The following is a 27,754-nucleotide window of genomic DNA, read 5'->3' on the forward strand; positions in this document are numbered from 1 at the left end:
CACAACAAGCCTGTTATTTTGGGCTTGCTATTCCGACGTCCCTGTTGTCCCTTACTCCTTGTAGAATGAGGTTGTTTCGGAATAGCGCTTCATTTAGAAATTTGGCTCTGTGTAGACAGTGCCAAGTGATGAAATAAGCTACAGTAATTCCTCATTTAACACTATAGATGCGTTTCTGAAAATGTTCATGCTAAGCAAAAATGTGCTATGCGGGGTCAATTTTCCCATTAAAAATAATGGAAAAGGTAGGGGTTGCGTTTCAGGTGGTGGTGGCAAAGTCAATTTTTTGTTAGTGCTTGGTCATCAACGTCAACATTAGATATCTAGCAACACAAGTCACCATGGTTTGTTAAAACACAAAGATAAACGTGAGTGAGCGGAGGAGCGTTGTGACCACATGTATTCATCTGCTCATGTGTATTACCACTGTTTTCACCAACTTACCCCATCACACGAAGTAGTCCACCACATGATTATTTTCGTTTTCTTTGGGGGACGATCGTGTTGTTCGAAAAAGTTCCCTAAAAAAAAAAACATGCTGTTGCGAAAATGTGTTAAGCGGGCACGTATTAAATGAGTAATTACTGTATTTCGAAATAGTATTGAAAAAAGATACACAATGTGCATAGCTCAAATTATTCTTGCTTAGTACCTTATTTTGACTTACAGTGCTGTGTAGACGCACCCATATGTGAAAGAATAGCACTGTTGTCTTCAGTTTCATTAATGAGGTGAAAGCAATCAAATGATGAGACACTGGAGAAAGTATGATAAAGTCAACAGGAATTTAATCTGAGCCACAACTGTTGTGGAGAGCTGGCTCTTTTTTACTGCAAAGCCTGAGAATAAATATATAGATAAAATTAAGAATATGACATGTTTCTCCACTGCTTTTTCCCCACCTCCATCCATCTCTTCCTCCAATATTCAGTCAATTCCATAGAGTATAGAAGACTGAAATCTCCATATCAGCTCTCTGACTTTAAAATCAGATCCTGATTACAGAGAGGGCTTCTGTACCACAGTCTATTATACCAGGTCTTCAGCACTTAGCCAATTTTACTAGTTCTCTAATAAAATAAAATAACTCTATTCCATAGCAAAAGATCCAGAGCTCTTCTCCTCCATAAGGTATTTAGATCTAATATGTATCCTTATTACTACTTCCCTTTGGATAACTAGAAAATGCCATTAAGCCTGTTGAGTTTGAAGAGACTTCATCTGCTTGTCAGAAACAGCAGATTTTTTTTCTGATTTATGAAAACTTTCCAGCACTGGAACAGTAGGACCCATTAAAACCACTTCTGCAGAAGAGTGCTCTCCTTTTCTGAGACACCAAAGTCACTAATTCAAGTCAAATTTTTCCAACAGTTATAAAAGCTGTGATGGCTGAGAAGCTTCCAGGCCAAATTAAACTACTCCATCTCCACTTTTATGCAGAATTTTCATCCTTCTAATGAACAGGTATGAAATGTCCTTTATTGCCCCCTCCAAAAAAAAAAATCTAGCTAGCACTGATTAATATATTTTTTTGCTCAGTTTTATTCTATAGTATTCTATTAATTATCCCATGAGAAAAAGCTGATTTAATTCCTAAGGTAAGCTTATTGCATGAGATAGGCATACCGTGATTTGAAATAAATACTATGGGAAGGAAATGCTGTCCTTCTTGTCATTGTACCTCCTGAGAGCGGTGATAAAATATCATCTGATCTAATTTTATCCATTTATGCCAGCAATTCATATATAAATCTTCCACTGATTTAAATAGGAATGGTATATAGTTTCATTATCAATTTTTTGTATTACAGTAGCACTTAAGGGCTTCAGCTGAGAGCAGGCCCCTTTGTGCTAAGTACTGTAACACCGTTAAGAGACAGTCGTTTAATGGAACAATTTATAGTTTAAGTAGACATTGGCAGGACCAAGCTTAAGTGGTCAGGGGCTTTACCTCAACTTGAAATGGTTTAAATGAAGTTGGATTCTGATATTTTAAAAAAATATTCATGCTTTTCTTACTTTTTAAATAATAGCAATTTAAAATCTGAAAAATTTTAAGCAAATTTTCCCCAATGACAAAATTCTCAGTTTCTCAGGGGCAGGCGTGCTGCTTTTATTATGTACCAGGCAAACAATCACTTGGTCGTTCAGGTGGTCTCTGTCAACCTTCAGAGTGAGACTACTTTTCCTTATGTATATTAATAACTGTAAGCAAATGCAATCTCTGTGTAAGGTTAATACTAACAGCATTGAAAGGCTTGGAAATCCTCACCTCTTGCCCTGTTGCTGCCTGCCCCAGTCTCCCATTGAAATCCCCCATCATGGGTTTAACTCCCCCAAGCAGTTACCTGACCTCCCATCTAATCCCTGGGCCCAGGTGCCCCTCTCCACCCAAGAGATGCCCAGGCTACATGGTGCCTGTTTCCTAGTTGCTGCCCGTGGGGTCCCTCAGTGCAGTCCTGGCCCAGATAGCTCCCCCACAACCCAGGGCCCCAGTTAAGTAGGGGCAGTTGTAATTCAGAAAACTATCCCTTTTGCATGCACATAGCTGTGTTTTAAGAAACTAAACAAATCTCTGGGTATTTTAAATGAGCGTTTGGGATCCATGCTGTTCAAGTGCAAGAGAGCCCAGACAATTGCTGAAAAAGGCAAAGGTGTTGGGGGGTGGTGAGGTTAAGCAAAACTCAAAAACTCAGAAGTCCTTCTTGTCAATAAGGTCTCAATTCAATATGCCCAAGTAGCAAGCACTAGGTGGGGTGCTTATGAGTCAATGGGATCACTCTGAAGAGCTGGAACAGTAGTCTAATGGTTTCAAATACCTCTTCCCAAACCAATTATAAAGCTTAATGGAAATCACTGGTCTGGAATCCAGCTCTAACTGAAAAAGCCAAACAAACAGGATCCATGCTAAAGTTCTTCCAGTTTTAAATTTACCGTATATAAATTAGGAAAGTAACACAATTTAAAAAAAAATATTGATCATAGTTTTTAGATAGCTACAAAACTCTAAAAGAATTGTGTTGCTAAAAGAATCCTTTTCTTTCTAAACCATGAACATCTCCTGTGTAAAGTAGGGCAGCCCAAACTCCCCATCCCTCACTTCACTGACTGCCTTTCTTATCCCCTCTTTCTCCCACCTACCCCCTCATCCCAGTACCATTACCTGATAGCTGGGGGGGAACAGGGGAACTTTCTGAGACAGTGTCTTCTGTGGCTTTAGGCCTTATCTGCTCTGGCAAGTTTTGTTGCCATTTGTCAACAAAACAGTGAGAGCATACACACCACATGCAACTTTTGTCAAAATAAACCATCACATTTTGGCAACAAAAAACTTCTGCCTTTGGGAGAGACTTTTGTCTTTTCCACTCCCTTTATTGTGGACAAAGAGCTAGCATGGACTTTGTTGTTTGCTTCTGCCCATATCCCACAATGCCTGCACAAAAAGGTCAAATCATTGGAATGCTCCCATTCTGCCCTGATAGGAACACAGCAGCAGGCAGTCTGTTGCTGCAGGGAGAGACGGCTGTGCTGCTTTGACATTCCTCTGCATGGAGAGCTCACAAAGCTACTCATGATGCAGCTCCCGGCAGCTGAGAATGCTGTAGGAAAACTCGGAGGGAATCCCAAGAAGTGCAGGGATCAGTCTGCCTTTCCACAACACTGCACTGTGGGATTCTTACTCACATCGCTTTGCTCTGTCAGCAGGGGAGCTAGCAAAGTGGCATTGAAACGTTGAGAGTGGGAAGCAGAAAAAACAGTTTGTCTGGTGTTCACTTTTGCATGTTGACAGCACTTTTGTCACCAAACCTTCCCAGCCTCAGACGGCATGAGCAGAGGCTGCCAAAGAGACTGCAAGCAGCCAAACAGCCTGGCCTCTGGCTGCTAACTGTTCGCCCCTTCTCCTCTCCACATATGCACTACCGTGCTAAGCACCCTCCCCCACAGCAGCCTTTCTTGCCTCCCCAGCAGCTGTCCCCTTTCCACACCCACCCAAGTGGCAGTCTCCCTCTGTCCCCCATAGTGCTCTCCATCACAATCCAATTGCCTGGCAGTGGTGGGAGGAAGCAGCGGCAACACAGCATCTCCCATATCTAGCTCAGACAGCGTGAAGCAGAGGCTGCCTGACTGCAGGCAGCCTGGCCTCTGGCTACTGAACCCTCGCCCACTCACCTCCTCCTCACAGTGTCGGGGAGTGCACATGATATTCCTCACCTCCCCATGTGTCACCTATGCCGGCTAGCTTTTTAAAGAGCACAACCTAGGCTGGCTCTTGCCAGAGAACAACTGGCTCTTTCCAGAGTGGCACATCAGGGCTCACCACCTTACTTTCACCTCTGTGTAGGACACAGAAATACTCTGGTGAAGCAAAGAACATGCTCAGAGCATAAAGCACAGTCTCCACAACACAAAGGAACATTCACAGAATGTGGAGCACACCACTTGAACACACTTGCAACATTGCTCTGGAAAGACAGCACCTTGCACTGAGAGCACAGTTTAATCCCATGTCAGCTCAGCAGCTGGCCTTTTAAAACAGCCAAAAAAGATCATACTGAATTTCTGCTGACCATGGCAGTGGTTTTTGTGTTACGGTCCATCCCCTTGGAATTGGGCTGAAACAACCAACTCATTTCACATAAACATCCCAAAGTAAGACCATACTGTGCCATTTTGTCCAAATATTGATTTCCAATGCCCATTTGATAGATATTTCCTCCATTCCTTTAGCACTAAAAGTTGTTCTAACATTGTTATAAAAGAATCCAATGAAAAGAAAAGCAATTGAGGAAGTTCCTATTATCCTTAAAGTTTATGAGTCTAAGGCTACGTCTACACTGCACATCTCTTGCGCAAAAGCCTATGCAAATGAAGCATAGATTAGCATATTGCTGTGCTTCATTTGCATAATTAATTGGGGGCATTTTTGAAAAAATGAGGAAGAACGGCTCTTGCGCAAGGGAGAGGGTTTTGTGCAAAAAGGAGTCGTCTACACAGCTCCTTTTTGCGCAAAAGCCTCTTGCACAAAAACAGCCCCTAATTAATTATGGAAATGAAGTGTGGCAATATGCTAATCTATGCTTCATTTGCATAGGCTTTTGCGCAAGAGAGGTGCAGTGTAGCTGTAGCAGTGATTATACATTTGTTAAGAATCATGAAATAATTTTTTCATGTCTAAGCTACAGGGTTTTTTTCGAAAACCAATCTTTGTCCAATCTCACTTTTGAAAGAGGATCTTTTGAAAATGAAAGTAGTCTGGATGTGATGGGCAGGGGATCGGGAAAAAACCCCTTTTTCCAAAAAACCACATCCAGACTATTTTCACTTTCAAAAGATCCTCTTCAAAAGTGAGATCGGAGGAAGATATGCAAATTCCATGGGAATTTGCATATCCGCTTTTGAAAATGCTACGTTGTCTAGACATAGCCTTACTGAACAAGATGTTCCATGAATGCACTGTCCATACCTAAATGGATTTGGGATAATATTATCCAGCAATACCTTTTTTTTTCAAGCTTCAGGGGGTAGCCAACTTAGTCTGTACAGGATAAACTTAAAAACCAACAAATGATCTGGTAGCACTTTATAGACTAACAAAACATGTAGATGGTATCTTGAAATAGATGGTCTGCTAAGCTACACTAAAAGGTGTCTACAGAACCTACTTTTTAAAAGATATATTTAAAATGTACTTTCTGAGATCACAATTCCAAAGCTGTCTTTTTCAGCTAAACTTTGTTCCTCTTGTTTTTTCAGAACCATTCCATGTTAGAATTTGTCAGGAATACTGACAAAGGGACAGCTATTGTACAGTGAACACAATGGACTTTTCTGAAATAAAATTCACTGTTTTCTGGATAAATTATTCAAACACAGAGTAATTCTTTTGCAATAATGTGATTTGTATTCCAGATATAATGTGCTCACATGGAGAGCTATACTGGAATATATTCTGGTCAACATAAATTAATATAACATTCATATTATAGAATAATGACCAAATACAGCCGAACAGAGTCAAATCAAACCTTTAATCCCGTGATGTCCAACACGCTAGCCACATGTGGCTATTTGGTTGGTTGAGTGTGGCTAGTTTGCTATAGCAGTAGCAACTATAGTGGCTACTACTTCAGAAATGGTTGGACACCGCAGCTTTAATCCACGGAAGAATGTTAAGGGTCTGTACCAGATAATAAGGAGGACAGTTTATATCCTTTGTGATATGAGTTTCATATGGAAGTTTCACACAGCATCCAGAAAATAAATCATTGGGGTTCAAAGATAAGAATAAAAGCTCTTCTTGAGAAATTGGTGTAACTTGTCACAACCAAGATTTTCAATTGACAGGGAGGTAACAAAATTAACTTACTCATTATGGAGTAGAGAAGAAAAAAATTCAAAGTAGGGAAACTAAACCAGCCAGTGCCTTACCTACATTATTAAATATCTCAAGGATGCAGATGATCTATATTTACCTGTACACTTCAGTTGTATCTGCCTGTTTTCTACGTAAACTCCAGCACAAACATGTTCAAAATTAATTCAGCCAGTTATTACTTTTATTACATTTATTACTTTCCAGTGCATCCCCTTAGCAAACTCATCATACTGTAAATTAATTTGAAAGGTCATTAGAATTATATTTTCTATGCTGGTTCATGCCCTATATAGGGTTCATAGCTTAAATAGGTTTTCTGAAACAAGCTTTCATAAGCTTCAGCTCTTCAATGCTAACAGCCTGTACTGCTATCAGCAAGATTGCAGAACTGTAAATTGGTTGATACCTCTTGTCTTGTGATTAGTAGGCTCATTCAGACAAGAGACTGAAAAAATAGGTCTCAAATTACGATTGCTCTGATTATTATAAGTCATATATTTCAGTCAGTGGCAGATACTCAGTAGGACTGGCTTACATGTGTTACAAAGCTTTAATGAGACAAGGTGGATGAAGTATTATCTTTAATTGGCCCAACTTCTGTTAGAGAGAGAGAGAGGCTTTTGAGCTTACCTAGAGCTCTTCTTCAGGTCTAGGATAGGTACTCAGAGTGTCATAGCTATAAACAAGGTGGAACAGATTGTTTAGGTTAAATAGTTAACATATATCTCAAGGTAAAGTGGCTCTTTAACACTCCTTTAGTCATACAGAGGAAGGGAAGGGGGGAAAGCAACTGGGAGGGGAGTTGTTAGTGGTATGAAGTGTTGTAATAACCCATAAATCCAGTGTGTCTATTCAGTGCATGATATTAGTATCTAATAAAGTTATTAATGTAAGCTCCCAGGTTCATCTTTTGAAAGTGTTGTGCAGATTTCCTTTAAGCTTTGCCATAGTATGATTAGCCTCAGAGAGGTAGGCATGTCAAGTGCACCTTAAAGACTTAACATATTTATTGGGCATAAGCTTTCATGGGTAAAAATCACTTCTTCAGATGCATGCAGTGGAAATCACAGAGGTAGGGATATATATACTAGCAACTGTAAGACTAGTGTTAATGAGACTTCATGCATCTGTTAGTCTTACTGCTGATTAGCGTTAGTGTTACTGCTGGTAACACACAGGTCATTTCAGCTGATGATCATCTCACTATTCTATATTCTTGAGAGCTTCTGTCAAGAAGAGAGCCATTCAGCTATTAGCAATTCCTATCTTAAATGTCATCTTAGTCTGTCTGCAAAGATTTTTGATGGATTATTACCCACAAGCTAGGAGAGTAAAAGGATTTAGGCAACAGGTAAAACAGCTAGGAGATACTATTCTCTTTATTCATATCTCACTTTTTAAAATCAGATAGAGGCTATTTTCATAATCCCTTTAAATCAATCCTTAGTCAAACACAGGACTAAATAAAGTCATTTGTCCACTTGCATTTCACAGTCCTTTATCACAGCCATAAATGTTGGTACTATAACAAACAAACAGAAGCTATCTCACAGATGCATACAATTCTAGCCACTATTTCATGAAGTGCTATTGTGAGCTTTCTACCTCTACAAATACAGGGTTTTGATACCTTTCACTCATGTGTGCTCCCTTTTTCTCTGGCTGCTGTCATACCCTTTCTATATGTGTGAACTGGTGTATCCAAAAAGAGAAAGGAGATTCAGCAATCTTTCCTTAAGCCTGATGTTTTAAAGAAAAAATTAATTTCCTTATTTAAAAGTAAGCCAACTATATATGTTATTAATGGAGCTGTGGGAAAGAAATACACTAGACAAAACACTTCCCTAGTAAATATAACTTGCCAAGAGCAGAAGCTTCTCTTTATGTAAGTACTTGTAGATTTAAAGTTCTTAATATGAGATGTTATGGTAAGAAATTACTGTATTTTATATTATATTGACATTTTTATCTCTGGACACTACGTTTAAAATAATAGCATGAACAACAGAAAAGGTCCTGCTTTGTGATTGATAGATAGATATACACACATATTTTATGAAGATAATAGCAAAAATCTTGAAAGATCAATTGCTATATACTGTATTTAATGTCCATTCAGTGTTTTGGGAATCATCAATTGCTTGTTCTTGTTCAATGTGGGAGTCTTGTATTGTTCAAGTGAATCATAGACAAGTCCAGTGGCAGATGTTTGTAATTTATGTCTTTGTCCATAAACATGTCTCTTTAGAACAATATCACGTATGTAAATAACAAATCCTGATTTTTCCTGATGCATGCAGATCCACCAAAGTTTGATAGGATATGGCCGAATATTTCTTCCCTTGAGGTTTCTAAACCAAATCAAGGTAGGATTCTGTAAAATTCCTAGTGGTCAAAAATTACTTAAATTGCTTTAATAAAATCCCACATGTTGGCAAAACATAATAATATTCCACTTCATTTTTCTCTCGGTTCCAAATAACAGCATTGTCAAACAAACGATTGAGAATTAGCACAAATGTCATTTTTCTTTAAAAAGTCTTCTAATATATAGATTTTAGATTAGAAACACTACTGCAAATATATGAAAAGTAGGCACCAAAGTTGTAAGCAATTTCATAGATTAAATTTAAAGTGAGTCCCTGGATAGGCCTGGAATTGTATAGACATCACATTTTATGAGAAAGTTTCAAGATTTCTGAGTGCCAGAAATTTTCATTCTCTACATCAAATCCATTTCTTAACACCTCTTTCACTTTGTTTTCTTAAGTGAACAGCATGCTATTCCCATTTGTATTCAGAACTCAGCTGCATAGTCGAAGACAGTTGATCCATAGTCTCCTGGAATTTCTTTCAACAATCGTATATATAGTATTTTCAGAATTTGGGTTTTCCTCCATTTTTTTTAGTGGGGAAGGTCACAGAAGAGATGTTTCTATTCTTCTTTGTGCTCCATAAGTTGCATTTCCTCTAGCACTGACAACAATCTCTCTGAAATCTCGAGTGCACTACGTCTGCATCTGAATGCCAATGACACACAAAAAGTTACTAGTGACAGATTGTGGCATGATGATTATAGCAAAAATGTATAGAGTGATTTTTAAGAGTAATAAAATATAAAGTAAAATACTTTTCAGTTTGAACATGTGTTCATGCTACCTTTTATGTTACAAATTTTGACAATAAGATGTAACTCTGTTCATTATTGAACATGAAATTCCCTTGCTCTACCCCAGCCTCCCCCACATTCTCTCCCCAAAATTGCGGAACTGTGGTGTACAGCTTGCCATGGTTATGCACAGGATGTTTTTTTTTTAAACTCTAATGAATACAGATGGAGGAGGAGGAAATGAGCCAAAGGAAGATCCAGGAAATAGCTGTTAAGCTCAACAAAATACATTAGCAATTTGTTGGGGAGTTATATCTGATGGACTGCAGTATTAGCCCTTGACCATGGCGATGAAACTGAGACCGCTATAGATACACATAGATTACTAACAAATAGAATCATCTTAATCAGCTGCTCCATGTTATATTTTCCAAGTTTCTGCTTGTGTTCCTTAACAAAGAAAAACAAATTGATCTTTGCTCTTCTGATTTCTAAAAGGATTAGCAGCAAAGTTTAGTTTGTTATTCATATGCCTTATCAATCAAAATATCATCAACAAAATGACACTCGGCATTTCTAAAGGGTTTCATAGTTTAACAAATTATACTGCACAGGATCTAAAAATTAATATCATAATGCATCTTGAACAGTAGAACATTATGCAATGTTCCCACCAAAAAAAATATTTAATTTAGCTTTTACATGTTAAAAGAGAAAACAAAGCACAAAATATTTCAAATATTTTTTGGTTTGATTACTAGTTTGGAGCATATTGTTAAGAGTTTAACAATTAAGAGTTTGAGAATTTAAACCAGAATTCGAATCCTTGAGTCAAGTATTCACATCTTGATTACAGAACGCTGCCTATACCTGCACATTATTTATTATGATTTTCTTTTTATTAGATTTAGAACAGAGTATCTGTACATAAATGTGCTAAACTATACAGACAATGAGGATATTGTATTGTCATTAATTAGGAACCTGGGAAGAAACTCCCTAGATATAACATCTAAGCCAAAGCCAAATAAGAATGCAGATATGACTGTTAAAATGGTCTCTCCTTCTGGATATTAAAGCCTTTCACGTTATCTCCAATACCTTAATCACTGATCCACCCATTTCACCCATTTTCTCCTCAGTGTCAACCTTTCTTTGCATAATAATTAAAAATACTCAATTGTGTTTAACTTTTTAAAGCTACTTGAAAATGTAGTGGGTAAAGTACCGTATATACTCTTTCATAAGCTGACTTTTTTTGGAAAAAAAATCCTGCTGTGAAGAGTGGGGGTCGGCTTATGAATGGGTTCTTCCTGAGCTGCAGGAAGCAACACAGGCTGAAGGAGGAGCTAGCTGCCACCTCTGTCATCATAGTGGCAGGTAGGCAGGGCATACTTAAGGCTAAGCTATATGCAGCCAAGATAGAAGACCAGCGGGCGGGGATCCATTAGCCAGTGGGAGCCACTGGAAGCAGTGTGGGGTAAGGGACCTGCAGGCCGCAGTCATAGAGCCTCATAGCTCCCATTGGCTGGCAACAGCAAAGGAGCAGCCAATGGGAGCTGAGAGGCTCCGTGATGCAGTCTGCATGTCCCTCAGCCCATGATGATATTGATGAGCTGGAACTGGAAGTCTCTACTCTGGAGTTGGCTTATAAACGGGTCAGTGATTATTTTACCATTTTTTCTCTGTAAGTTGGGGGGGGTCATCTTATAAACAAACGGGCTTATGTTCAAGTATATACGGTAATTCATTTCCCAAGCTTTTTGTATTTGTTCCTATATGATATCTTTCTAATTTACTATTCATGTTTTTAAACCTATCCAGTTGCTCCCAAATTAGCTTTGTCAACTGTTTCTTCCGTTCAAGTTGCAAACCACAAGAGAGGTAGGAATTCTTGGATTCATACAGTGATTTCATAGTGTTATGTGTTGTAAGAACATTCCACTGTATGAATCTGGAATATCTGTGAAATGTACCTATCAGTTTATTGGTGAGGCATGTTTATTGACAGCAGTATAAGCATTAAGTATCACAAACAACATAAGCCATAGCAAAGAACAGAATAAATATGTTTTATAGACAATCTCTTGTATATATAATAGTGGAGCATTTGTTTTTGAAAATAATTAAATGTGAGTAAAAATACGGCAGTTCAGGTTGTTTTTAGAAAACTAACATGTTAGCGTAACTCTTTTATACTAATTCACATACTGTAAATGAGGAAATGTAAACTGATTAATTGAGGGCAGGCAATATGTAAAACCTCTCTTGTTCATATCCTTTAGAATAAAATAAATACCATCTGGTGTAAAATGATATGATAGTCAAAAGTCTCCGTTGCACTGGAAGTATACCCATAATCTCCATTTTGTGTTAATATAGTACAAACTCCATTTGTAGCTATACATTGCATTACATATCAAGTGATATGATTTTAATAAATTATAAACATAGTGGAATTTTATTGGCATTTTGAAAGGATTGCAATATTGCCTTGGTAACTTGAAGACAAGCTGTTGCTCCTAAATATTTGTTATTCATAGTCTGAAGTCTGTTTTTCATTGTTTTCCTTCATCATTTTATCTGTCTGGTCTACATGTAAAAGGTGTTTTTGTTTTTTTCTCATTTATTGTGAACACCTCATTATTCAAGAAACATGAGCTACTAAGACATAGATTTATTAACAAAATCTAAATTAAGTTTGACCCAGTCGATGAAACGATGATAATGAGCCAGACTGTTTATGAAACCGAAGCATCTTATTTCTAAAGTTATATTGAAAACCAAATTTGTTTGTCTTTTGCTAGTGTATAGTGAAGGAAGAAGGAGAATGAAAAAAATAGACCCTGAAAAAGAAAGAATTTTTTAAAAGTTGTATATTCTTTTAATTAAAATATGGAACCAGTGGATGTCTTATTCCTTGGGTGACGTGTCTACAAAAAATCATGGTTCTCTTCCATAAACCTCTATAGCACTCATGTAATAGTGTCACTGGTTCACTGTAATAGTTTCACTGTTAACCTCCATAGCACAGGATTGTACCATTTCACACATGTGATTCCATTGCTGTATTTCCATATAAAGGGACGAGAGGTAATAAAACTAGAAGCAGAGAAGAAGAAAGTGAGTGATGCTTGTTATTATTTTATGCATCTCCTTTAAAGTTCAGTTGTATCTTGATTTTACAATAATGATGGGATTGTTTTTATAGAAAAGATCTTCTTAAAGGGTCATCTCATTCATCCCTTTGCATCTTGATAAGGAATTTGACATTTCCTGCTTCATCCAGGGAGATGGCTATCAAATCTGTTCTTGACTATCTCCGTGCTCCTTTCCTTTACATTAAATATACCCACCTTTCTTAACCTTCCCTCTGAGGTTTTATTTTCTAAGCCATTCAACATTTATTGTTAGTCAGCTTTAAACTCTTTCCCAAGTCTCTCTCTTTTCTAACATGTGGTGCTCAAAATTGAAAGCAGCATATGGCAATATTGTAAGCACTTCTCATATTTTTTTTGTTAGTACTTCAGTACCCTAGCTTTTGCCACCGTTTCTCCTCCCTATCAGTGATTGAATGGCTTTGCCTCTGACAGAATTCTGCCTTGGTTGCCAAAAACTAAAGTTCTATTTCAGCCTGTACTGATCAGAGGATGACAGATTTCTCTGTGAGGGTGAGGGTGACTCAATTGATCCTACTCCTGAAAGGTGAGAGAGCCACCACAGTGCAAATGTACATTATCTTTATGCTTGGACAGATTAGATTTTATTGGCAAATCTCAGTAAACTTCAGTGTCACCATACAAACAGCGACAAAAAAATCCATTGATGATAATGTAAATGTACAGATGACCAAAGAAAAATGTTGCTTAAGAAATTAATGACGTTTGATGTAATGATACTTACTGTATTTATTTTGATCTGTGATTTTGAAAATTTGTGTTTTAACTATAAAGTTTCAACTTTTTGAATCTCAATGTCTATTATCATTAAATAAATATTAGACCCTCCCATTGTCTGATACTCATCACCATATTTTCCTGTGATAATTTAAATGGATAAAAAAATGAGAAATTGTTTAAAATAAACATTGAAGTTATCCACCAAAAATATCAAAAAACAAAAATTTAATTCTGCAAACCCTATTTATCCTCTGGTATGATGTAGCATGCGATTATAGGTACTGTGTTCTACTGGGCCGTGATAACAGTTAATGTTACCGGATTTTTATTTACATGAAGACTCCTTTACACCATTTTCACTATGTGAGCCCATTTTAGGGCGCCATAACTATGTGAACGGGTATTAATTTATTTAATGATAAAGGAGGAGTGGTCATTACCAGGGGAGCCGACAGCCTCCGCAGTCCCCTGGACAGGTAGGGAGGGTGGCTCTGTACTCCCTGGTGGTGCATCCCACGTCCCCCAGCCTTCAGAACTGCGTGGAGTGCACGGTACAGTGCTCAGGTGGTGATTTAAAAGGCCCAGGGCTCCAGTGGAGCCCCAGGTCCCTTTGAATCACTGGACCCTAGGGCAGCTGCTCCCTTTGCACACTCCCATTATCAGGCCTGATTGTTACATTCATTTTTCACAACAGTGAATTCTAAATCAGACACTAGACTGTCTCTGAGGTTGACTTGAATCAAGTAACACTTTATCTAGGTTACCAAATTTTCACCTAATTTTAATATAGTAATTTATCAGGGTGTGTGAACACACACAGTTCTGGAACACTTAGTGAAGATGCTACCTATACTAACAGGAGACCTTCTCCCATTGGTGTGGGTATTGCACCTCCTGGAGAGGTGGTAGACTAGACTGACAGCAGAAGCCTTAACTCATAAAGCTATTTCCTCTTATGTAATAGAAGTATCAGTGTCCGGGTTAGTGTGGTTAAGCACAAGATATGATTTCATTTTTTCTTTAATTCTGATGAAAACAAGTGCATGGAGTCATCTACTACGATATGTCTGTCTGTTCTACACAGCCATGTTATTCTCAAATAGAATAGTCCACCTCTACACAGCAAGCAGTTATTTCAACATACTGTTGAAATAACATCAAGTTGGAGGACTTCTTACTCCAACTCATGGTAACCCATATTTCACAAGGAGTAAAGGAAGTCGGAGGAAGAGTGTTCTTCCTTCGACTTCCTGCTGTGTAGCTAGCGCCAAAGCCGAATTAAGCTATTTTGACTTAAGCTACGCAATTGACTTAGTTCAAGTTGTATAGTTTATTTTGGCTTTAGCCCTGCTATCTAGATGTGCCCTTAGAGTCTGAGAGAGAGGGAAATAGAACTGAGTCACCCATTACCACAGAATATGCTTCTTTAATCCCAGCCATAGGTTAGACCAAGTTCTGTTACAACAATTTAATGATTATTTATGCAGGTTTGTTTTTCCTAGCTTTGTAAGTGTTTATGATATATTATTGGACTGAAGAGTTACCTCATAGTGTCATGGGAGTGATTTTGCAGTCATTCATAGCAAATTCTGTAGCTTCAAATCATACAGTCTGATTCCCTCTCTCCCTTTTATGATAAACATCCTTTTATCACTAATGATCGGATATTATACAACTGGTTGGAAGCTGGCAAAGCAGGATAAATTATTTCTTCCAAATCCACCTACAATATGACTTCAGTATGTTGCCAGCTGGCATGACTATAGGCTCAGTGTATTTGGTATCCTAACTTCAGATGTCACAAGAGCAGACCACCGAGTCTATCAGACCTGAAAGAGAAGGGTACAGGACTGCTTCTGCGTTTTGGTTTGTGATGTTAGCAGGTCATTAAAAAAAGTCCAGGATGAGCACCAGACAGCTTAGCCTTATGTGGCCAGTCATGCTTAGTTACAACAATACCAAAATTGCTAACAGAAGTTTAGGATAATTTTTGTGCCCAAAGCAAAAGTTGGTTTTATAAATAAAAAGAGAATTCCAATGCCCATTATATTTTTTGATACAATTATAGTTGCTGTAGTGGGTGCTATACTTTAGAGAGATGTGGTTATTCTTCCTATTTTACATAAACAGATGAATTTTCCATATGCTGAAAGCTTTGTTATTGGTATAAAGATAGGTTGGGTATTGACTCAAGATGGTAGTTTAACTGGCATATAAATGGCACTCATGTCTGTTCCTGTTTTAGGAATTCTGGTCACATTTTGTCAAATTTAGCTGCATTAGGCACCTCAGTGAAATAGTCTGATTTTCATAAGTATTCAACATCCACAACTTTTATTTATTTCAGCACGAGTTATACTTATTCAATATCTCTAAGAATCAGGCTGGTTTATTTTGGTGCTTAACTGTGGATTTCAATGCCTGACTTTGGGCCCCCAAGTTTGACAGTTTTATTTTATGTATTTTAACAGTTTGTAATTTTATAAGTATAAAAAAATGTTTTGCACGTGCTTTGATTATATCCATCTCAAATGTGCAAAATATATGCATTTGTAATCTGAGCCTACAAAACGCTTGAAAGGTTTACAACTGCAAATGCTTCATTTCCATCAGATCTTCTAAGGAGAAGCAATCTTCAAAGTCATGAATGTCTGATCATTTTAAGCTGCCTGAAACAGATGTCATATTCATGCCAGTCAAACATCCATTGTTGTCCATGTTACATTGACTAACATGTATGTGCTACCATTCATCTTCTATGCATAGTTTAACCAAGCATGTAATGTGCTATTACTCTGCTACTGTATACATTTTGTATACATTTCTGTTCTTCCTTGCAAGACTGTGAATGCTTCGGCCACTCCAACCGGTGCAGTTACATCGAGCTGCTAAATACAGTCATTTGCGTGAGCTGTAAACACAACACTAGAGGGCAGCACTGTGAATTATGCAGGCTGGGCTACTTCAGAAATGCTTCTGCAGAGCTGGACGATGAAAATGTATGCATAGGTCAGTTTCATTATAATTCCAGCTTTTGTTCTTTGCCTTTTCAGCTGTTGGGAGCTGCTAGTTAGTTAGCTCGCTAGCTAGCAATTTGCACTATTGCTGTATATGTGCCAGCTGAACCAGAATGATCTTTTTCAGTGGAAAAAAGCATCTCCTGTGTAGATGATGAATGCATTGCCCCAGCTTTAACTGTGGTCCTTGGTCTGTATTTTGAATGTCTATAAAAATAATATAAAGCAGCAAAAATCATTGCTAAAGATTTTTGGAAACTCTGCATGGGAGCGCTAAGATCATGCTGTGATTCCATGCAGAAGAAGCCACACTGGAGTTGCAAAATGTAAGGACTGAGCCTCTAGGAATAGTATCTGATCTTGCATTTGGGCCAGTGCTTGCACCTGCAGGGAGACCCCCCCCCTCCAGCCCCCCCATAGGAGTGAATCTGATGTCAAGAGCAGTGCCTATATTTGTAGCAATAGTTTTATGAATCCAGATTTCAAAAATAAACATGTTGTGCCCAGTTCTCATCTCAGATGCAAGGGGTATAAAGTCAGAGTTAACACCTTTCACTTTTAATGTATGGCTCTGAAGCTGAGAGCATAATTTTTTTCATGTATGTTAAATCCAACAAAAAAAGAGATGCCAAACTTACATAAAAATGTCCATGAGCTGTATCATGATACCAATTTTGAATCTACCTCCTCAGGATCAGGATGCTCCAAACATAGATAACTCTGAGCTCATGACAACCTTCAAACAGCTAGCACCAGATGGATGCCAGAACACAAATATCATTAACAAGAATGACTTCCACAAGAGAATATAAGATACTTGTTACACTAGAGCAATCTCCAGCATCCTTACATTATTACAAATACTGGTTAGTGAGAAAGAGATTGGACCATGTATATGAAAATTTAACTTATTTAACTATTTAACAAATTTAACTATTGAGAGTATAGGCTCACTCCATGGTCATTAGTTAACAAATGTTCACATTATAAGCAGAGAGAGAGTTTGTTTTACAATATTATAAATATGATACATATTAGGTATATATTACAATTAAATATGATTTTGATTACTGTCAGTCATGGATTTCAGCTATATCCATTCACTCCATCTACAAAGGCAGGATATTTACTGTCATTAAATCAGAGAGTAACCAAAGAGTTAATAAAGAACTGAAAATGTAATATTCATTTGTTCCAATCTGCAACCTATCAATGCTATTTTTTAGATAATGAACAACAAGACACATGCACACACTGTATTTCATGTGTCCTTTTTAACACTAGTTAATTCTGTGTGAAATCAAATGCATTATTCCCTTTGAAATTAATTAAGCTGAGCTACTATGAACTTCAGCATGACAACTAGACAATCAGGATCTCACATCCTGTTAAATAAAATAAACAAATGACACATATAGTAGAGTTAAATAGAACTATCTGTTCTGAGTAATTATTTGCTGTGGACAAGAGACATTGTCTTTCTAACAGAATTGTGTACTTTAAACTGGCTAAAGAAGCTAAGAAATATGGAAAGATATCCAATTTTTTTCATAGCTACACTATATTGTCACCTAACATACATTGAAATGCTAGGGAAAGACATCAATAGTGATTGCCATGTAGGCAGGAAGGAGATGGTTAATAGCACCACAAATAACTTTTAAAAATGATTTTCAAACAGTACATTCAGAATTAGTTTAGATAATGAACAACTGAGCAGACTCAGCATTTCTCAGACTCAGTAGAAATAAAATTTAATAGGAAGATTCTTCAGAAAATAAAAGTATACAGAGCATTTTCCTGACATTCACACCCTAATGAAAGCACAATTCTCATGGGCTCCTCTGAGCATTTGACCAGTCAAGATGACTGCAAGATGAAGCCCTACAAAGGGCAAAATAGTACCTATATGACAATGGATTTTAAATGAAAAAATATCCAAATATAAAACTCTTCCTCAGGTTTGCCATTTATCATAGTGCATACAAACTCTGCATACCCTGACTAATGCTGTGTCATAGGAAATCTTCCTTAAAATCAGTGGGGCTAAGGCCAGGTCTACGCTACAGACCTATACCAGTGTAACCATGTCACTTAGAAGTGTGTAATACAGACCTAACCTCCCCATACAGACATAGCTACCCCCTCTTAGGGAGTTGGATTAAGTAGGCCAACAAGGGAAGCTCTCTGACTAGTGTAGAAGCATCTTCATTAAAGTGCTACAGCTGCACAAGTGCTGTTATGCCACTCTACCATGGTAGGTGAAGATAAGCCCTAGAGCACACACACACAAATACGTTCCTGAAAAGGATTGGAGATAAGAATTTGCTTAAGTGCTTTCATGACTTGGGGCTGTAGAGCCTTCATCCTGCAAGCCACTGTACAGTCTCAACTCCCCTTGAGTTCAGTGACAATTGAAGGTACTCAACGATTCCAAGACTCACACCTGCACTGCAGTCTGTTGGAAATGCTCATTTTATTACACAGAGCATGACAGCTACTCAGTATTGTGGGTTTTAATTACACATTTAATAGATCAGTGGACAAGCTAATAAAGAGATTTGCATTGATATTTACGTATGACTATCTTAATTTTCCAGTGCAGTTGTTTTTCCCATTTTCAGACAGAGTTTTTAGGAAACCTAAAAATATTTGGTTAAACTAGTTTTATCAAGGGAAATATTTATTATTTATTGACATTATTCAAACCAAATACAAACATATACATGGTAACTATATGGATAAAAAACTGGCAGAACATGGTATATATTAGTCAAGATTAGACCAAATGGAGGAAACATAAAATATATTACTTTCTGAAATGGCAGAGATACAAATAACTAACATACTGAAAATGTTTTTAGCTGTGAGCTCAAGAGTATATTGAACATGTACTTTAATAAGCTCTTACACTGAAGGAACAGAGGGGTAGCTGTGTTCGTCTGTAACTTAAAAAAAACTTAAACAATCAGTGGTCCTGTAGCATGTTAGGGCACATCTGCAATAGAAACTTATTTTGAAATAGCTTATTTTGAAATACTGACTCCCGATATAACTATTTTGAAATAGTGTGCACACAGTACGGGGAAGGGAGTCCGAGGCAAGCTCCCTTATGTGGACACACTGCCTTGACTTAGAGCCTCAGGAAGCACTGTGGAGTAATTACTTTGAATGACTCCAGGGAGTAGTTATTTTAAAATAGAAGCAGTGGAGAGTCAACACTACCGCTATTTCAAAATAATTATTTTGAAACGAGCATTATTTCTCATGGAAAGCAGGAGTTATTATTTTGAAATAATGAGCTTTGTAGTGTGGACACTCCGCTTGTTATTTCGAAATAAGGGGAGTGTAGACCAGGGCCTAGAGACTCATTTATCTCTAAGGTGCTACATGATCACTGAAGGAGCAATAACGGTATTTACTTAAATACAGGAAAAACTTTAAAAACAACAAATAGTCTGGTAGCACTTTAAAGACTAACAAAATATGTAGATGGTGGTATCATGAGCTTTTGTGATCACAGCCCACTTCTTCAGATGACCGGAGTGTTGGATGTCCAGAACCCAAGAAGTTATAGATGAGACAACAAGTATAATATATTCATTTATTTTGCCTCGTAAAAAGAGATTAAAATTATTTTAAACCTTTTTTACCAAATTTTGCCAAATGATTTTTTAACCAAATAGATGCCAATCCTGCAGACATTAGGCAGATGCTAACTTTGCACCTGGGAATGATCTAACAACCTCCAGGAGACTAGGCAAACACACATAGTTAACCACATGTCTTAAGTATTTACAGGATTGGGGTAATAATTTGTTGAGCTACATTTTAATTATTGTCTTTTTTTTCTGTTAATGCTCCTTTAACTTACCTTACTACTTTACTAAAGCTGCTTGCCAGCACTTTTATAAAGAGGTTTGTCATAACAGCTTTTTAAATCCAATATATATTGTCCATTTTAATTTCAAAATATATGCCTGATGCTCTTTGCCTGTTGATGTGATTCAAGACAATGGGAGGTTTTTTGTTAATCTTAGATCAGGCTTCCATTTTGTGGGGCAATATATACAGTCTATTCCACACTTGATGCTTCTCGCACTTTACACCAGTGTACCCATTTTACACCCGTGTAATTCCAGTGTGTTCAGTTGAGTTACTTTCACTTTAGTGGGAGGAGAATCAAGCCCTGTTCTTATAACATCCAATGCTGTTAGCTTTTGACTTGCACTTCTTTAAATAAATTTTCCTGTCTGCATTTAGTACCTCAACTGTATGTCCATTTACTATAAAGATTTTGAATGTCTGATTAATATTCGAAGTGCCAGTTTTTTTATATGATACCCACTGAGGCATAACTGTGCTCAATGTTCCACAGTGTTTTTGGGGTCTGTCAGTATTCAACTTCATTAATTAACGTTCTTAGCTAATTGACTAAATTATTATTGTGGAACGGTGTTTGCCAGAGGTTACTGTTCTTCTCCAGCATGCCAAATGTTTGAAATGTCCTCTGTTATTTACAATGAATAAGCAGTCAGGCAACAGGTGACATATTTGTTATTGGTAATGTTTGTTGCTCCATAAACATTTTCTATTGCATTTTCAATATTTTAATATTTTTCCTCTTTTTTATATGTAATATTGCTACAATTTAATGTAATTGTACTAAACAATAGCAGTAGTCAGCAAGGGTTGCTTGATTTAAAGAAAAAAATAATGCAGCCAGAAAGTTTTCTGGATTCAACAGTGGATTTGTATCTCTTGCCTTTGACAGCAGCACAAGATCAGGCACATGGGCAAATTTTTTGGTTAGAGGTAGGCTGTGGTCTCAGTTGCAACAGTGGAGTTACTGTGGATTTATGATGGTGTAAAAGAGATCAGAATTTGCCCTATAGGCTTAGAGAAAAAGATACATGATCCATAGCAGTGCCAGAAAACTCAAATTGCTGTCAACTGTTTTCCTTCTCTGAAGGGCTCATTTGCTCTGGGAGCCACAGTTGAGCTCTGACTTTGTGATGGTGCTGAAGTAGGGAATTGGTGTCCAAAGGGGAAGACACATTTCCCTAGAATAAAGGTTGTGAAAGACAAAAGGGTCAACCCAAACTACCATTTTCTACAGTTTTTAGTCAGGTTTAGGCACGTGAGAATAATCTATGCTTAGATGTTGGGAGTCCATCACTAGGTCTTCCATCCTCACATCCATCTCAGAGGTATAATGAAAATGACAGTTTGAAGTCAGTACTGAACAAGTTTTGTAGCATTTTGCTCCCCATCTCAAGGTTGTTTTGGAATATGAAAAGTGCATTGTCACTACAATGGCAAGTACCTACATAAATTAATATACTACTGCTAAATAGAAAGGGAAGACTATCTTGGAAATAAGAAAAGTGCATTTATATAACACTTAAAAAATATTCAGCAGAACTCAAAGTATTGAGTGATACAGCTACAACTATTTTAATAATTTAAAACAAATTTTATCCTGATGGCATATTGATTTGTGTGTTGCACAAAACTTTCCTTGCTTTCTTTAAACAATCCAAAACTTCCTGACTAAAATGGAATCTCCATTATGACCAGTGACCTTTTTCCTCTACATCTTTTTTTTGTTTATTTTCCCCCTTACATAATCAACGGTCTGCTCTTAAAAAAAACAAACAAATAAAAAAAGTGGACCTTCAGTCACTATTCTTTCCCCTGCAAATGTCATTAATAGACAGTCTTCCCCTTACATTTAAATGCTAGAATTGCTTCCTTTATTGGTATTTTTTGAATTATGGCCAGTGTATGTATGTTGTCTTGTTTCTGCAGACTGTAATTGTAACCCTTTTGGCTCTGTCCGTGATCGCTGTAATGGCACAGGATTCTGTGAGTGTAAGGAGGGAACATCAGGGACTAAATGTGATAAGTGTCTGCTGGGATATATCTGGCACAGCTTAGGCTGTCAACGTAAGTAACTGAGAGCTGCCCTTCCTGCACCTTTGCTGCCTGTGCTTCTGTATCTCAGCATGTGCAGCTACTTAGAGTTGAAAAAGAGCAAAACTTTTACAAGCTTTAAAAATGCCTTACTGCCTAAACCGTTATGGATACTCCCAGCTGAGGGCAGTAAATTGACTATGCTGTCCATTTATTTCATTATGCTTTTAGTGCCCTCTCCCCTTTTCCCTGCTAATGCCTGGAGGAGCTTGTACTGAAATATGCAGATCTGTGTGTCTTGCCTGCTATCAATTAATTGGTGTGAGCTAACCACAAATGCAACTTTCCAACCTTACAAAATTCTTACTAAAAGACAAAGGGTGATATTTTTGTGTTAACATATTTCTGTGACTGAACTTCTGCCTTTTTGAGTAACCTAAAAATCTGAGATCATGAAGTAAATGATGTATATATAATGTATATAAATCATGTAATAACTCATTACTTCGTATTATAGAGCCTAAAACAAAAATACAGTCTAAACCAGAGTTGTTAGTACTAAAGATTTTAACTTCATTTAAAATTATACCCACAAAAAGCAAATGTCATTCTGGGATTATTGGCAGGAATGTTATAAGCAAGACACAAGGGCTAGGTCTACACTGGCCGCTTCTTGCGCAAGAACTCTTTTGTGGAAGAGTTCTTGTGCAAAAAATCTTCCTCAAGAACGCATCCACACTGCCACATGCTTTTGTGCAAGAGCATCCATGGCAGTGTAGACGCTCTCTTGCGCAAGAGAGCTCTGATGGCCATTTTAACCATAGGGGCTTCTTGCACAAGAAATTCATGTTGCCTGTCTACATTGCCTTCTTGTGGAAGAGCTCTTGCTCAAGGGGGCTTATTCCTCTTGGGGAGTGGAATAACTCTTCCGAACGAAACCCTGTTTTACAGTGCTGTTCTGTAAATTTACTTGCACAAGAACGCTCGTGCGGTATAGACAGCAAGCAAGTTTTTGCGCAAGAATGGCTGTTCTTGCACAAGAAGCTGTCAGTGTACACATAGCCAAGAAGCAATTCTTCTGCTCTACTGAGTGCTAATTAGACCTCGGTTGGAGTATTGTGTCTAGTTCTGGGCCCCATGTTTCAAGAAAGATGTGAACAAATTGTAGAAAGTCCAAAGAGCAACAAAAATGATTTTAAGGTCTGGAAAGCCTGCTCTTTGAGGCAAGATTGAAAAAATCAGGTTTCTTTTGTCTGGAAAAGAGAAGACTGAGAGGTGGCATGAGAACCATTTTCAAATACATAAAAGATTGTTATAAGGAGAAGGAAGAAAAATTATTGTTCTTAACCTCTGAGGATAGGACAAGAAACTGGGCTTAAATTGCATCAGATTCCTAACCGTGAGGGTGCTTAAGCACAGGAGTAAATTGCCAAGGAAGGTTGTGGAATATTCATCATTGGAGATTTTGAAGAGCCGGTCAGGCATGGTCTAGAATCTAGACTCTAGATGATGCTTAATCCTGTCATGAATGCAGGGGATTCTCAAGGTCCATCCCAGTCCTATGAGCTTATGAAACAGCATTTAATATTACTTTTAGTAGAAGGTGATGATAAATTTAACTATATAGTAAACTTCTTTTCTGGATATTCTACAAACACATCCTTTTGTTTGTTTCTTTCACGTTGGGACACAAATGCTGTGGGGTAAGAAGACAATCACACAGAAAGGCCTGGTCAGCACTAGAGCATTATTTTGAAATAACCCCTTAGGTCACATTTATAAGCGAAGAGTGCAAACTACCAAGCCCATTATTAGTTGGGATTGGTCCTGCCTTGGGCAGAGGGCTGGACTTGATGTCCTCCTGAGGTCTCTTCCAGCTCTATGATTCTGTGATTTTGAAATAGCAGGCTGTTTTGAAATCTGTACTTCTGCTTTCCTTGGGGAATAACACCAATTTCCAATAGGTAGTTATTTCGAAATAGCATTAGTATGGACGCTCTGGTGCTGCTATTTCAAAATAACTTCTTGTCAGAGTAATTTGAACTAATTACTCCCCCAGTGCTTCCTGGGCTCTAAGTCATGGTAGCACATCCCCATTAATGGAGCCTGCCTTGGACTAATTTTAAGGCTTCCCCGTAATGTGGACACACTATTTCAATTTTGTAAAATCAGGAGTTAAGTCAAATGTAATTATTTAAAAATAATTTCCTAGTGTAGACATGCACTAGGACACCTTTTCTGCAAGAAACACCTGTTTCTGGTTAGTAAGAGCTAGAAGCTCATGAAAGATCAGAAGAATTATTACTGGTATAGTGTTGCGACTGTAGATTCTAAAAAATATTCTAAAACTAAGTAGAAAATGACATATCTTCAAATTACTTCATCTCCTCCTAAAATGCAGCTATCTTAGGCAGAGAGAAGACCTTAGCCTTCAAAAGATCAGACAACAGTTCCAAAGCAAAGAACTTGAAAAATAGTTAGGAACTGTAAGAGTGAAGACTATAATTACGCAATTAGTATGTGGCAGCTACTGAAGGTTTCTCATGAGCAATCTCAAGAGATGTACCCTAATTATCAGGCTATGAGGCATGTAAAAGTGCAGCTTCCTCATCCCACTTCCACTCGTGCTGATCCACATAGCCTACTACTGCTTTCAGTTACTTCTTTAGCTGAAGTGTAGAGGTCTGTGTACTGACTCCAAAGGTACAAACCCTTTTGATGGCTCATCTGGGTGTCAATATTGTGCCACATGATGGAATTTGGGTTTTTTTTCAGTTTGCTTTTTTTGAAAACACTGGAAATTAGACCCAATAAACTATATTATAGGAAAATTGAGGCTTCAGAGTAAAGCACTCAAAACCCTAATTTGGCCCTTCTGCATGCACATTATCATACCGACTTTAATTACATGACCACATACCGGTTTTCCACAGGATTCCTGCTTTACTAAGTGCACAGGATGGACTTGCTCTGAAAATGATACAGGAAGGAAGGGAAGGAGGCTGTTTGACTCCTGCTTCATATGTTGTAGAAGGTGGAACATGTATAGTGATTGAGCTAGGGGGACTACAATAAGTGAAATAATTATCTCATGGTTAAAGCATTTAAGTGCTGCTCTGGGAAAATAGATTATATTTCTTCCTCTGCCACAGAGTTATTATGCAGTAGTAGTCAAGTCATTTATATCAAACTTTTCACAGGTGGTAATTGTGTATACAGGCAGTCCCCGGGTTACATACAAGATAGGGACTGTAGGTTTGTTGATCTACAGACCAAACACCACTCTTTAAGAAGGGCTTTACCAAGGCAGAGCAAGCACCTTGTGCATCATCATTCCACAGAGTAATGCTTGAATCCAGGAGAGGGCATCAGCAGGAAGCACTACTAACACTACTCTCTCTAAACTAACACTAATTACTGTTAACTAGGTACAGGCAGTCCCCGGGTTACGTACAAAATAGAGACTGTAGGTTTGTTCTTAAGTTGAATTTGTATGTAAGTCGGAACTGGTACATATTGTAGGGGAAACTCTAGCCAAACATTTCTCCAGAGCTCAGTTTTATTCTCCCACCCCTCACTTCCCTCAGTCCTTTATTCTCAAGCTGAGGTGTCTGCTGAGAAAAGCCACTCCGCGTCTCCCTGGTCTGCTGGCGGGGGCGCTAGCTTCACGTCTCCCTGGTCTGCTGGGGGGAAGCAGCTAGTGCGGGGTTGCCTCACCCCGTTTGTAAGTAGGGATCCGATGTAAGTCGGATCCATGTAACCCGGGGACTACCTGTACTTTATTTCTTGGGTGCTGGTCCTGAGACCCTGAAGCCCCATATGCAGAAGAGCTGAGCACTCACTGCTGCAGCAGAAATTAGTGAGGAGCTGGGCTTCAAACATATAAAGAGCTATATATTGTCATGAATTCTGAAAAAGAAAGTTCTAGGCATCTCAAATTGGACATCCAAAATTATTGGATAGTTTGACCTTATCTTTCTGTGAAATTGTTCCACATCTTCAAACAGGAATAATACAACTCTGTTATCTCGCAAGGGTGTCATGAACATAAATTCAATAACATTTGTGAAGCTCAAAGTAGAGATTGAAAGAGTAGGATTATTTTGCATGAAAGGAGGATATGAGAGAGGCCTATAAAATCATGAATGGCATAGATAAAGTAAGTAAGGAAGTGTTATTGACCACTTTACATAACAGAAGAACCAGGGGTCACCCAATGAAAACAGTAGGCAGCCGGTCTAAAACAAAAGGAAGTACTTCTTCACACAATACCTGGTCAGACAGGGGCATCAGTGGCTATTTGCCAAGATGGTCAGGGATGCAGCCCATGTACCGAGTGTCTCTGAGCCTCTAACTGCCAGATGCTGCAAGTAGATGGATCAATTGATAATTGCCCTATTCTGTTAATTCCCTTTGAAGCACCTTGCATTGACTAGGGATGTGAAAGGTTAACCAGTTGTGACTGGAGCAGCACCCCATCCAACCCCACCTTTAATTGATTAACCAGTTAAACATAATGTATAAACAGTTAACTAAATCAACAGGATAGTACATAGCATTGTCCACTATTGGAAGACAGGATACTGTGCTACATGGACCATTGTCCATTCTTGTGTTTTGCATTGAGAGCAGGGTTGGAATAGTTATTACAACAAATAAAACATGGGGCCAACAAGGAGAAAATAAACCATCAAATAGCTGTTCTATACTGGAAACTTACACTGACATAGCTGTGTCTGTCAAGGATGAGAAAAGTCTGTGCCCCAGAGAGACATAGCTATTCAGACTTAACCTTCAGTATGGATTGTACTACTTTCTCTTGGGCATATGGATTAACAGCTGTGACAGTAAAACCCCGTATTATATGCCCTGAAATACTACAGCCATGCAGCTGCTTCTGTAGCACTTAAGTGTGGACAAGTCTAAAAGAGACTCTCCATCCTATACAGTGAATGAAGCAGGAGTCCTGTGGAAAAACAATGTATGTAATGATTTAATTAAAGTCTGTATCATAATGCCAAGGAAATAGCATTATGGTAAACAGGCAGTTTTAATTCTGGCATTTCCTACCCTTTTGAGTGCTTGGTTTTCACAACCTCAGTTTTCTTTTAACATAGTGCTGGCATTCCCTTTAATTCCTTAACCTCCCAGGAAAGGAACTCAACTCCAAAATAATCATTCAGGCTTCTTTACTGGCATAGAGTAAAACTACACTGAGTTGATCAGACACTAACATAGGGGTTGCTACAAGTCCAAAGTACATAATCATTAATCAAATTATATACACATTCCCAAAAAAAGACAGCTGCATGCACATTTTATTTTACATCATAGCAATCTATAATAGATTCTTTGCTTTCTGGAAACCACAAACGATACAACTCATGAAATGTTCATATGCCACACATCTGACATCCGTTACACATTAATCACTACA

General features: G+C 37.9%; 1 protein-coding gene across 7 annotated transcripts in view; it reads left to right on the forward strand.

The window, feature by feature from the left end:
- NTNG1 (netrin G1) overlaps positions 1-27,754 on the forward strand; it is a 259,028-nt gene that overhangs the window by 191,366 nt on the left and 39,908 nt on the right. For 3 of the 7 annotated variants that reach the window (XM_075936636.2, XM_089780550.1, XM_089780551.1), the window contains exon 6: positions 16,226-16,393. In XM_075936636.2, the coding sequence (XP_075792751.1) occupies positions 16,226-16,393 (168 nt within the window). Of the gene's footprint in view, positions 1-8,676; positions 8,743-11,309; positions 11,370-16,225; positions 16,394-22,212; positions 22,351-27,754 lie in introns of all 7 variants that reach the window. The other 4 variants (XM_089780552.1, XM_075936638.2, XM_075936637.2 and 1 more) reach the window with 4 other exon arrangements.

The sequence above is a fragment of the Pelodiscus sinensis genome, chromosome 9 (assembly GCF_052426305.1).
Source record: "Pelodiscus sinensis isolate ZL-2025 chromosome 9, ASM5242630v1, whole genome shotgun sequence".
NCBI classification, from domain to species: domain Eukaryota; kingdom Metazoa; phylum Chordata; order Testudines; family Trionychidae; genus Pelodiscus; species Pelodiscus sinensis.